Raw genomic sequence first — 12,645 nt, forward strand, 5'->3', positions numbered from 1 at the left:
AGGAATGGACCAGTATATTACAGGGATAGGAGAAGGAATGGACCAGTATATTACAGGGATAGGAGAAGGAATGGACCAGTATATTACAGGGATAGGAGAAGGAATGGACCAGTATATTACAGGGATAGGAGAAGGAATGGACCAGTATATTACAGGGATAGGAGAAGGAATGGACCAGTATATTCCAGGGATAGGAGAAGGAATGGACCAGTATATTCCAGGGATAGGAGAAGGAATGGACCAGTATATTACAGGGATAGGAGAAGGAATGGACCAGTATATTACAGGGATAGGAGAAGGAATGGACCAGTATATTCCAGGGATAGGAGAAGGAATGGACCAGTATATTACAGGGATAGGAGAAGGAATGGACCAGTATATTACAGGGATAGGAGAAGGAATGGACCAGTATATTCCAGGGATAGGAGAAGGAATGGACCAGTATATTCCAGGGATAGGAGAAGGAATGGACCAGTATATTACAGGGATAGGAGAAGGAATGGACCAGTATATTACAGGGATAGGAGAAGGAATGGACCAGTATATTCCAGGGATAGGAGAAGGAATGGACCAGTATATTACAGGGATAGGAGAAGGAATGGACCAGTATATTCCAGGGATAGGAGAAGGAATGGACCAGTATATTACAGGGATAGGAGAAGGAATGGACCAGTATATTCCAGGGATAGGAGAAGGAATGGACCAGTATATTCCAGGGATAGGAGAAGGAATGGACCAGTATATTACAGGGATAGGAGAAGGAATGGACCAGTATATTACAGGGATAGGAGAAGGAATGGACCAGTATATTACAGGGATAGGAGAAGGAATGGACCAGTATATTACAGGGATAGGAGAAGGAATGGACCAGTATATTACAGGGATAGGAGAAGGAATGGACCAGTATATTACAGGGATAGGAGAAGGAATGGACTAGTATATTACAGGGATAGGAGAAGGAATGGACCAGTATATTACAGGGATAGGAGAAGGAATGGACTAGTATATTACAGGGATAGGAGAAGGAATGGACCAGTATATTACAGGGATAGGAGAAGGAATGGACCAGTATATTACAGGGATAGGAGAAGGAATGGACCAGTATATTACAGGGATAGGAGAAGGAATGGACCAGTATATTCCAGGGATAGGAGAAGGAATGGACCAGTATATTACAGGGATAGGAGAAGGAATGGACCAGTATATTACAGGGATAGGAGAAGGAATGGACCAGTATATTACAGGGATAGGAGAAGGAATGGACCAGTATATTACAGGGATAGGAGAAGGAATGGACCAGTATATTCCAGGGATAGGAGAAGGAATGGACCAGTATATTACAGGGATAGGAGAAGGAATGGACCAGTATATTCCAGGGATAGGAGAAGGAATGGACCAGTATATTACAGGGATAGGAGAAGGAATGGACCAGTATATTACAGGGATAGGAGAAGGAATGGACCAGTATATTACAGGGATAGGAGAAGGAATGGACCAGTATATTACAGGGATAGGAGAAGGAATGGACCAGTATATTCCAGGGATAGGAGAAGGAATGGACCAGTATATTACAGGGATAGGAGAAGGAATGGACCAGTATATTACAGGGATAGGAGAAGAATGGACCAGTATATTACAGGGATAGGAGAAGGAATGGACCAGTATATTACAGGGATAGGAGAAGGAATGGACCAGTATATTACAGGGATAGGAGAAGGAATGGACCAGTATATTACAGGGATAGGAGAAGGAATGGACCAGTATATTACAGGGATAGGAGAAGGAATGGACCAGTATATTACAGGGATAGGAGAAGGAATGGACCAGTATATTACAGGGATAGGAGAATGAATGGACCAGTATATTACAGGGATAGGAGAAGGAATGGACCAGTATATTACAGGGATAGGAGAAGGAATGGACCAGTATATTACAGGGATAGGAGAAGGAATGGACCAGTATATTACAGGGATAGGAGAAGGAATGGACCAGTATATTACAGGGATAGGAGATTTACAGCCAAATGATCCCAAACGTTCAAAAAGATGGGAAAGTGGATACCTCAACTAAACCACGTGAATATGACTCTGTCTCTTCTACTAAACCAAGTGAAGAAGACTGTCTCTTCTACTAAACCAAGTGAAGAAGACTGTCTGTTCTATTAAACCAAGTGAAGAAGACTCTGTCTCTTCTACTAAACCAAGTGAAGAAGACTGTCTCTTCTACTAAACCAAGTGAAGAAGACTGTCTCTTCTACTAAACCAAGTGAAGAAGACTCTGTCTGTTCTACTAAACCAAGTGAAGAAGACTGTCTCTTCTACTAAACCAAGTGAAGAAGACTGTCTGTTCTATTAAACCAAGTGAAGAAGACTGTCTCTTCTACTAAACCAAGTGAAGAAGACTGTCTGTTCTACTAAACCAAGTGAAGAAGACTGTCTCTTCTACTAAACCAAGTGAAGAAGACTGTCTCTTCTACTAAACCAAGTGAAGAAGACTCTGTCTGTTCTACTAAACCAAGTGAAGAAGACTGTCTCTTCTACTAAACCAAGTGAAGAAGACTGTCTGTTCTATTAAACCAAGTGAAGAAGACTGTCTCTTCTACTAAACCAAGTGAAGAAGACTCTGTCTGTTCTATTAAACCAAGTGAAGAAGACTGTCTGTTCTACTAAACCAAGTGAAGAAGACTGTCTGTTCTACTAAACCAAGTGAAGAAGACTGTCTGTTCTATTAAACCAAGTGAAGAAGACTCTGTCTGTTCTACTAAACCAAGTGAAGAAGACTCTGTCTGTTCTACTAAACCAAGTGAAGAAGACTGTCTGTTCTACTAAACCAAGTGAAGAAGACTGTCTCTTCTACTAAACCAAGTGAAGAAGACTGTCTCTTCTACTAAACCAAGTGAAGAAGACTGTCTCTTCTACTAAACCAAGTGAAGAAGACTGTCTGTTCTACTAAACCAAGTGAAGAAGACTGTCTCTTCTACTAAACCAAGTGAAGAAGACTGTCTCTTCTACTAAACCAAGTGAAGAAGACTCTGTCTGTTCTATTAAACCAAGTGAAGAAGACTGTCTGTTCTACTAAACCAAGTGAAGAAGACTGTCTCTTCTACTAAACCAAGTGAAGAAGACTGTCTGTTCTACTAAACCAAGTGAAGAAGACTGTCTCTTCTACTAAACCAAGTGAAGAAGACTGTCTCTTCTACTAAACCAAGTGAAGAAGACTCTGTCTGTTCTACTAAACCAAGTGAAGAAGACTGTCTCTTCTACTAAACCAAGTGAAGAAGACTGTCTGTTATATTAAACCAAGTGAAGAAGACTCTGTCTGTTATATTAAACCAAGTGAAGAAGACTGTCTGTTATATTAAACCAAGTGAAGAAGACTGTCTCTTCTACTAAACCAAGTGAAGAAGACTGTCTGTTCTATTAAACCAAGTGAAGAAGACTGTCTGTTCTACTAAACCAAGTGAAGAAGACTGTCTCTTCTACTAAACCAAGTGAAGAAGACTGTCTGTTCTATTAAACCAAGTGAAGAAGACTCTGTCTGTTCTACTAAACCAAGTGAAGAAGACTGTCTGTTCTACTAAACCAAGTGAAGAAGACTGTCTGTTCTACTAAACCAAGTGAAGAAGACTGTCTCTTCTACTAAACCAAGTGAAGAAGACTGTCTCTTCTACTAAACCAAGTGAAGAAGACTGTCTCTTCTACTAAACCAAGTGAAGAAGACTGTCTCTTCTACTAAACCAAGTGAAGAAGACTCTGTCTGTTCTATTAAACCAAGTGAAGAAGACTGTCTGTTCTACTAAACCAAGTGAAGAAGACTGTCTGTTCTACTAAACCAAGTGAAGAAGACTGTCTCTTCTACTAAACCAAGTGAAGAAGACTGTCTGTTCTACTAAACCAAGTGCAGAAGACTCTGTCTGTTCTACTATCTATATTGAACAGTGTGAGAAACAATTCATGGTATGAAAATGAAAATACCGAAAACAGAAAACATCAGGACATATTTGGCCAAAACGAAATTAAAGGGAAAGTTCATCCACAATAACAAGAAAAAATTACCTGAACCAACTAAATAGCCAATATATGAGTTGTCAAGTGTTCTAGGTGAATATAGCCAAAATATCCTCTGTGTACAACGTAGAACACCAAATAATGCATGCAGAGCAGATTTAGGCCGATACCCACCAATTGTCAAAATCCAGAAAAGGGCAGTTAAATTCTACAGCCACCTAAAAGGAAGTGATTCCCAAACCTTCCACAACAAAGCCATTACCTACAGAGAGATGAACCTGGAGAAGAGTCCCCTAAGCAAGCTGGTCCTGGGGCTCTGTTCACAAACACAAACACACCCCACAGAGCCCCAGGACTGCAGCACAATTAGACCCAACCAAATCACGAGAAAACAAAAAGATAATTACTTGACACATTGGAAAGAATTAAGAAAAAAACAGAGAAAACTAGAATGCTATTTGGCCCTAAACAGAGAGTACACAGTGGCAGAATACCTGACCACTGTGACTGACACAAACTTAAGGAAATCTTTGACTATGTACAGACTCAGTGAGCATAGCCTTGCTATTGAGAAAGGCCACAGTAGGCAGACCTGACTATCCAGAGAAGACAGGCTATGTGCTCACTGCCCACAAAATGAGGTGGAAACTGAGCTGCACTTCCTAACCTCCTGCCCAATGTATGACCATATTAGAGAGACATATTTCCCTCAGATTACACAGATCAACAAAGAATTCGAAAACAAACCCAATTTTGATAAACTCCCATATCTACTAGGTGAAATACCACCGTCTGCCATCACAGCAGCAAGATTTGTGACCTGTTGCCACAAGAAAAGGGCAACCAGTGAAGAACAAACACCATTGTAAATACAACCCATATTTATGCTTATTTATTTTCCCTTGTGTACTTTAACCATTTGTACATTGTTACAACACTGTATGTACCCCTTGAATTGAATTGAATAGACAACAGCCAAGTTAAGGTTATTAGTAAATTGAGCGACCCATCTCCTCAATGAATATGTTCTTACCTGAGGTCCCACGAAGCCCACCCCTTCAACTCCTGGGTCACCCTACAGGGGGCAGCACAGACACACACACTGAGTCAGTTATTGATGACCTACAACACCTCACCAACCCTCACAGACACACACACTGAGTCAGTTACTGATAAACTACAACACCTCACCAACCCTCACAGACACACACACTGAGTCAGTTACTGATAAACTACAACACCTCACTGACCATCACAGACACACACACTGAGTCAGTTATTGATGACCTACAACACCTCACCAACCCTCACAGACACACATACATCAACATGTCCTACCTGGCTTCCTTTAGGTCCAACAGGCCCCTGAACACCGGGAAGCCCTGCTTTACCCTGGTACATGGAGAGAGAGAGAGAGAGAGAGAGAGAGAAGATATTATATTTTAGCATGAATATGAATAGTAGGCACACCTAAACAAAAAAAAGGTGATACATCAGGGTCAAATTGAGACAGACAGACTCACGTGTTTCCCTGCTGTTCCCTCTCCTGGGGATCCGGGGTCGCCCCTCTCTCCCTTGGCTCCCTGCACCCCTCCTACACTGACCTGCCCCCCAGAGACAGTCGCACAGCTCTCACACGCATCTCCCTGGTGAAGGATACAAAAGTAGTCAGAAAGAGAGAGAAATGTCAGTGCCTAAATTCTTGTCATTTAGCAGACACTCTTATCCAGAGCGAGTTACAGTAGTGAGTGCATATGTTTTTCATACTGGTCCCCTGTGGGAATCAAACCCACAACCCTGGTGTTGCAAGCACCATGCTCTACCAACTGAGCTACACGGGACTAGTTAGTTAGTTAGTTAGTTAATGAGGTAGTTAGTTAGTTACATAGTTAGTGAATTAGTCTGTTACATAGTAAGTTAGTGATGATGGGTTCTAAACTTGAAATCTAAAATATCCTTATTCATGTTACTGAGGGAGAGAGGGGAATGCAGAACATTTACATTATGTTGGAACATGTTATTGTTAGACATCAGGTATCCTTTGGAAAGGAGAAGGGCCACGGTCTGGTACAAGTCAACAGAACAGCCGAGATTTGGGGAGAAGTGAGGAGTTTGGGCCAAGGTCAGGTCAGATGAAGTGAGAGAGAACAGGCATCACTAAAGTCCTGTATAGCAACAGAGATGTATTGGCTGTCCAGATGTGTAAGGAAGAGACTCAGCATAAGAGGAAGGTTTAAATTCCAGTGCTTGTGTAAATATGTTTTTGTCTTATGCAGCTATGTGACCCAGTGGGTGAATAAACTTGATTTGAGCTTTACTAGTTGTCCGTGAGTTTTTATTCTGTTCATTTAGTGCCTGACAGTTCACTGCGATTTATAGTCGAACTGGAGGGTCAGAATCAGTAGAGAAGCAGTCAGCACAAAAACCAAGGTAGGCACCGTTTCTACACCTGTTACCAATCATTCTGACATCTTGGGGAGATGAGAGTCGTAGGCTGAACCAATTATAAGATACGGACCTAGAAAACCTGAGATTATTCAGTAGTCCCATGGTATTACGACCGGTTGTAGATAAAAGGTAAGTCCTGAACACCTCACCAACCCTCACATACACACACACTGAGTCAGTTACTGATGACCTACAACACCTCACCAACCCTCACATACACACACACTGAGTCAGTTACTGATGACCTACAACACCTCACCAACCCGCACAGACACACACACTGAGTCAGTTACTGATGACCTACAACACCTCACCAACCCTCACATACACACACACTGAGTCAGTTACTGATGACCTACAACACCTCACCAACCCGCACAGACACACACACTGAGTCAGTTACTGATGACCTACAACACCTCACCAACCCGCACAGACACACACACTGAGTCAGTTACTGATGACCTACAACACCTCACCAACCCGCACAGACACACACACTGAGTCAGTTACTGATGACCTACAACACCTCACCAACCCGCACAGACACACACACTGAGTCAGTTACTGATGACCTACAACACCTCACCAACCCTCACATACACACACACTGAGTCAGTTACTGATGACCTACAACACCTCACCAACCCTCACAGACACACACACTGAGTCATTTACTGATGACCTACAACACCCCACCAACCCTCACAGACACACACACTGAGTCAGTTACTGATGACCTACAACACCTCACCAACCCTCACAGACACACACACTGAGTCATTTACTGATGACCTACAACACCTCACCAACCCTCACATACACACACACTGAGTCAGTTACTGATGACCTACAACACCTCACCAACCCGCACAGACACACACACTGAGTCAGTTACTGATGACCTACAACACCTCACCAACCCTCACATACACACACACTGAGTCAGTTACTGATGACCTACAACACCTCACCAACCCGCACAGACACACACACACAGAGTTATTTACTGATAAACTACAACACCATTCTGCATTCCCCTCTGTCCCTCAGTAACATGAATAAGGATATTTAACTTTTTTTTTTAGACATAGTTCCTGTGGAGGGTAAATCCCGGAAGGGTAAGTCCCAAACAGGGTAGTTCCTGTGGAGGGTAAATCCCGGAAGGGTAAGTCCCAAACAGGGTAGTCCCTGTGGAGGGTAAATCCCGAGAGGGTAAGTCCCAAACAGGGTAGTCCCTGTGGAGGGTAAATCCCAAGAGGGTAAGTCCCAAACAGGGTAGTCCCTGTGGAGGGTAAATCCCGAGAGGGTAAGTCCCAAACAGGGTAGTCCATGTGGAGGGTAAATCCCCAGAGGGTAAGTCCCAAACAGGGTAGTCCCTGTGGAGGGTAAATCCCGAGAGGGTAAGTCCCAAACAGGGTAGTCCATGTGGAGGGTAAATCCCGAGAGGGTAAGTCCCAAACAGGGTAGTCCCTGTGGAGGGTAAATCCCGAGAGGGTAAGTCCGGAAGCAAGAAGATATTCAAATGTTGTGTGAACATGATTTGTTTGTATTAGCAGTAGCAATAAGGAGAGAGGTTGGTTTATGCACTATTGGGTTGGGAAACCATGACATAGTCGTGGTAATATGTGTTGTAATATGAGTCACTGAAGTGATCTTCCTGTCTTCCGACCCCTCCTGTCTCAAGCCTCTAGTATTTATGCTGCAGTAGTTTATGTGTCGGGGGGCTAGGGTCAGTCTGTTATATCTGGAGTATTTCTCCTGTCTTATCCGGTGTCCTGTGTGAATTTAAGTGTGCTCTCTCTAATTCTCTCTCTCTTTTCTGTCTTCTCTCGGAGGACCTGAGTCCTAAGACCATGCCTAAGACTACCTGGCCTAATGACTCCTTGCTGTCCCCAGTCCTCAGTCCACCTGCTGTCCCCGGTCAACCTGCTGCCCCTCTTTTCAACTGTTCTACCTGCGGCTATGGAACCCTGACCTGTTCACCGGACGTGCTACCTTGTCCCAGACCGGCGGATTTCGACTCTATAACGCACCTGCTGTCTCTAACTCTGAATGATTGGCTATGAAAAGCCAACTGACATTTACTCCTGAGGTGCTGACCTGTTGCTCCCTCTACAACCACTGTGATTATTATTATTTGATCCTGCTGGTAATCTATGAACATTTGAACATCTTGGCCATGTTCTGTTATAATCTCCTGCTGGTCATCTATGAACGTTTGAACATCTTGGCCATGATCTGCTATAATCTCCACCCGGCACAGCCAGAAAAGGACTGGCCACCCATCATAGTCTGGTTCCTCTCTAGGTTTCAAATCTCCACCCGGCACAGCCAGAAGAGGACTGGCCACCCCTCAGAGCCTGGTTCCTCTCTAGGTTTCTAATCTCCACCCGGCACAGCCAGAAGAGGACTGGCCACCCCTCATAACCTGGTTCCTCTCTAGGTTTCTAATCTCCACCAGGCACAGCCAGAAGAGGACTGGCCACCCCTCAGAGCCTGGTTCCTCTCTAGGTTTCTAATCTCCACCTGGTACAGCCAGAAGGGGACTGGCCACCCCTCAGAGCATGCTTCCTCTCTAGGTTTCTAATCTCTACCCGGCACAGCCAGAAGAGGACTGGCCACCCCTCATAGTCTGGTTCCTCTTTAGGTTTCTAATCTCCACCAGGCACAGCCAGAAGAGGACTGGCCACCCCTCAGAGCCTGGTTCCTCTCTAGGTTTCTAATCTCCACCAGGCACAGCCAGAAGAGGACTGGCCACCCCTCAGAGCCTGGTTCCTCTCTAGGTTTCTAATCTCCACCAGGCACAGCCAGAAGAGGACTGGCTACCCCTCATAGTCTGATTCCTCTTTAGGTTTCTAATCTCCACCAGGCACAGCCAGAAGAGGACTGGCCACCCCTCAGAGCCTGGTTCCTCTCTAGGTTTCTAATCTCCACCAGGCACAGCCAGAAGAGGACTGGCCACCCCTCATAGTCTGGTACCTGTCTAGGTTTCTTCCTAGGTTCCCACCTTTCTAGGGAGTTTTTCCTAGCCACCGCGCTTCTACACCTACATTGCTTGCTGTTTGTGGTTCTAGGCTGGGTTTCTGTATAAGCACTTTGTGACATCTGCTGATGTAAAAAGGGCTTTATGAATACATTTGATTGATTGATTGATTGTTGTCAACAACAGTGATATTTGAGGCGTAACATTGGTATCAGACTTTAGGTCAACCATATTCTCCAGTAGTAAATTGTGCGTCAGTATTGTGCGTCAGTATTGGTTCTAATACAAGGTATCGGGTGCTGTGACCAATTGCAAGGCACAAATACCATAACTATTCTCCGGGGAAGTGGGTATCACTACCTTGGAAAACAGTTGATAGAAGGCGTGTATTAGAGCCGTTGGGGGGGAATCTAAACACCCTGGACACCGTTGGGAGAGGCATCGGAATAATAACTATGAAATGGTGACCGGCAGACCTGATTCTTCCTGCAAAGTAGGACTAGAGGAATTTCTTTTTTTTTAAAGCCATAGAGGAGCTGAAAGAGGTGCAGAAGCATTCTACCAAATCGACTTGAAAATGGGAACATTTTTGCAAACTGGATAAAATTGGTCAGTGTTTCCCTGCTGATGGAAAATTCCAATCTCATAAAAAATTCAGACATACAATTGTGACTTGGCTCAATGACATACAATTTAAATAAAAGCTTAACGCACCAGCGTTTTGATGTCAGCGTTGTATTAACAAAAAAAACGAACTGATAAAACTGACAAAATTAGATGTATTCAGCTGCAAAAAGACTGGGTAAGTTGATAGAATGTCTACGTCTGCTTTGATGGCAGGTCTTAAACCTGTTATCAAAATTGCTATTGCGGGGTTGTGGACCAACATTTTCATTGGGATGAAATAGAGCAATAGGCTTTGAGAGTAGAATCTACTTCCGATTACTTTGCAGCCGTACGAGTAGTTAATGCCGCCACAGTGAAAGTCACTAACAGTGGTTTCAATGGCCCAAGTAAGACAAAGAAATAGGGAGGTATGGGCAAATAATCAGAGCCCTGTTTAAGGAGTGGGGCTGTTGGTCATTGGAAAAGGGAGTGTAAGCTGGTAATGGAGCCTACTGCTTTAGGAGAGAATGCTGCATTGCAAGCAGTTGCATTTTTGACAAAAGAAAAGCAGCAAACACTTTTCAAAGCAGCAGGCAGGAAACTTTCACATAGCGGTGTTTGGCCTCGGTTCGATCGATAGTGGTTCATAGAGATTACGGTTCCTATGTGTAGCACACAACTGTCTAATAGATACCGGGAGTAAAATATCACCGATTCCTTATGAAGAAATAGGCTAAATTTAAAAGAGTTACATTCAGTAAGGTAACAGCAGAATCGAAAGTGATACAACTACTACCTGTCTATAAACATAAGTCCAGTAACAATACCTGGATAATTTTACATGGCGATGGAAGTGGAGACGATTTGGGGTTGGATAATCCTTACGAGAATCAAAGACAGTGGCTTTTAAAAGGTACCATATTAAATTGCCAATATATATGTATGGCGAGAGCACAAATTACGTTTAAAAATAGTCCAACTTTGCATCATGCCGCATTTTTAAAAAATCGCTAATTAGGGTACATTTGAGGGTTCTGTGTTGATACAGTATGTAGTGAATTTGTTATTGGCGTAAAAATATGAAGAAACTCATATGCCAGACATCACCACATTAGTAAACTATTTGGTAGAGAGGGGTCTGCCACGACTTCTACCGAAGTCGTTGCCTCTCCTTGTTCGGGCGGTGCTCGGCAATCGACGTCACCGGCCTTCTAGCCATCATTGATCCATTTTCATTTTCCATTGGTTTTGTCTTGTCTTCCCACACACCTGTTTTCAATCCCATTCATTATCTGTTGTGTATTTAACTCTCTCTACACACAGCGCTGGCCCACTCCAGGGCTTTCCCGGTGAGGCATGAGACGAGGGCGCAACTATTCTTACGGTCCGATGGTACTGGGGAGACCGTGGCCAGATACAAGTTCAGTGTCAGAAGAAATCCCTGGCAGCCGGCAGTATCTCCGTTGTATCCCGTGGGTAGGGATAAATGGATCTTATTAGGTTCAGGAGGAGGAAAAGCGTTCAAGGGAGATCCCGGTTGTGGTGGTGGTGGTGGCGCTGGAGAAACTCCCTGTCTCTCCCAGCGGTCCATATTCTGGACCATGCGATCCATGGCGGCGCTCAGACAGTCAATCTCCCCCGCTTGTTCCCAGACGCGTTCCTCCATCTCCATGAGCTAAGTGTCTTCTACTGCTAACTTCATATTTTTGGTCAGAGATTCTGTCAGAGTCGTGTGTATAGGTGGCAGGGAAGTCAGGCGCAGGGGAGTCAAACGGAGTGTAAATGTAGTCTTTTAAAATAAGTCCACTTAACATGCTCCAAACACTAAATACGTACATACATAAATGAACATGGGTACGAGGACCCGTCGCGCCCCTATACAACAAAAAACAACACTTGACATAAAACTATCTCTGACAAAGACATGAGGGGAAACAGAGGGTTAAATACACAACAGGTAATGAATGGGATTGAAAAAAGGTGTGTGGGAAGACAAGACAAAACAAATGGAAAATGAAAAATGGATCAATGATGGCTAGAAGGCCGGTGACGTCGACCGCCACATCATATAGGAAAGTACAAGCAGTGAAACAAGAGATAACATATTTGGGGGTTTTGATTTCGGAAAGTCACGAAGCACATTACACGTGTTCGAGTAGGAAAAATGCGTTCTTTGGCACAACAAAACACTCCTCGCAGTCTCAGAAAAGCTTGGGGTGGATTAATCTCGTGAGGCATTTTATTTAGTCTTATTCTGAAATAGATTTAAAGAATTGACGAAAGGGAGGAGGGGTCAGGAGAAATTAGAGAGGAGTTAATATTGTGAGTAATTGTTAGTAGAGTTTTGAATGAAGCAATTCTGTCAAGCGACAGCATTGGAGTTACCAACCCTAAAATGACTTGGTCATGAACATGAAGGGCATTGAGGTGCGGAGGTTATGGAAAATCATGGGGAAAAGAGAGAACAATCATGTACGGAAGTAAATCGTTAGACTCGGTGGCGAGATAAATGTGGCCATGTCTAAGGGTACTATATGCTAAATAAAGGATACATAAATGTTGAGCTGGATTAAAACTAACAATTAATGATTGGAGGGA

The 12,645-nt window shown here is 43.7% G+C and overlaps 1 protein-coding gene across 3 annotated transcripts in view; it reads right to left on the reverse strand.

The window, feature by feature from the left end:
* Positions 1–12,645, reverse strand: part of LOC112234289 (collagen alpha-1(XVI) chain) — a 148,934-nt gene that overhangs the window by 50,735 nt on the left and 85,554 nt on the right. For all 3 annotated transcript variants that reach the window (XM_042310028.1, XM_042310029.1, XM_042310027.1), the window contains exons 31-33: positions 5,531–5,653; positions 5,346–5,399; positions 5,041–5,082 (exon numbers count right to left, since the gene is read on the reverse strand). In XM_042310028.1, coding sequence (XP_042165962.1) covers positions 5,041–5,082; positions 5,346–5,399; positions 5,531–5,653 — 219 coding nt within the window. The remainder of the gene's footprint in view (positions 1–5,040; positions 5,083–5,345; positions 5,400–5,530; positions 5,654–12,645) is intronic.

This window comes from Oncorhynchus tshawytscha, linkage group LG31 (genome assembly GCF_018296145.1).
Source record: "Oncorhynchus tshawytscha isolate Ot180627B linkage group LG31, Otsh_v2.0, whole genome shotgun sequence".
Taxonomy (NCBI): Eukaryota; Metazoa; Chordata; class Actinopteri; order Salmoniformes; family Salmonidae; genus Oncorhynchus; species Oncorhynchus tshawytscha.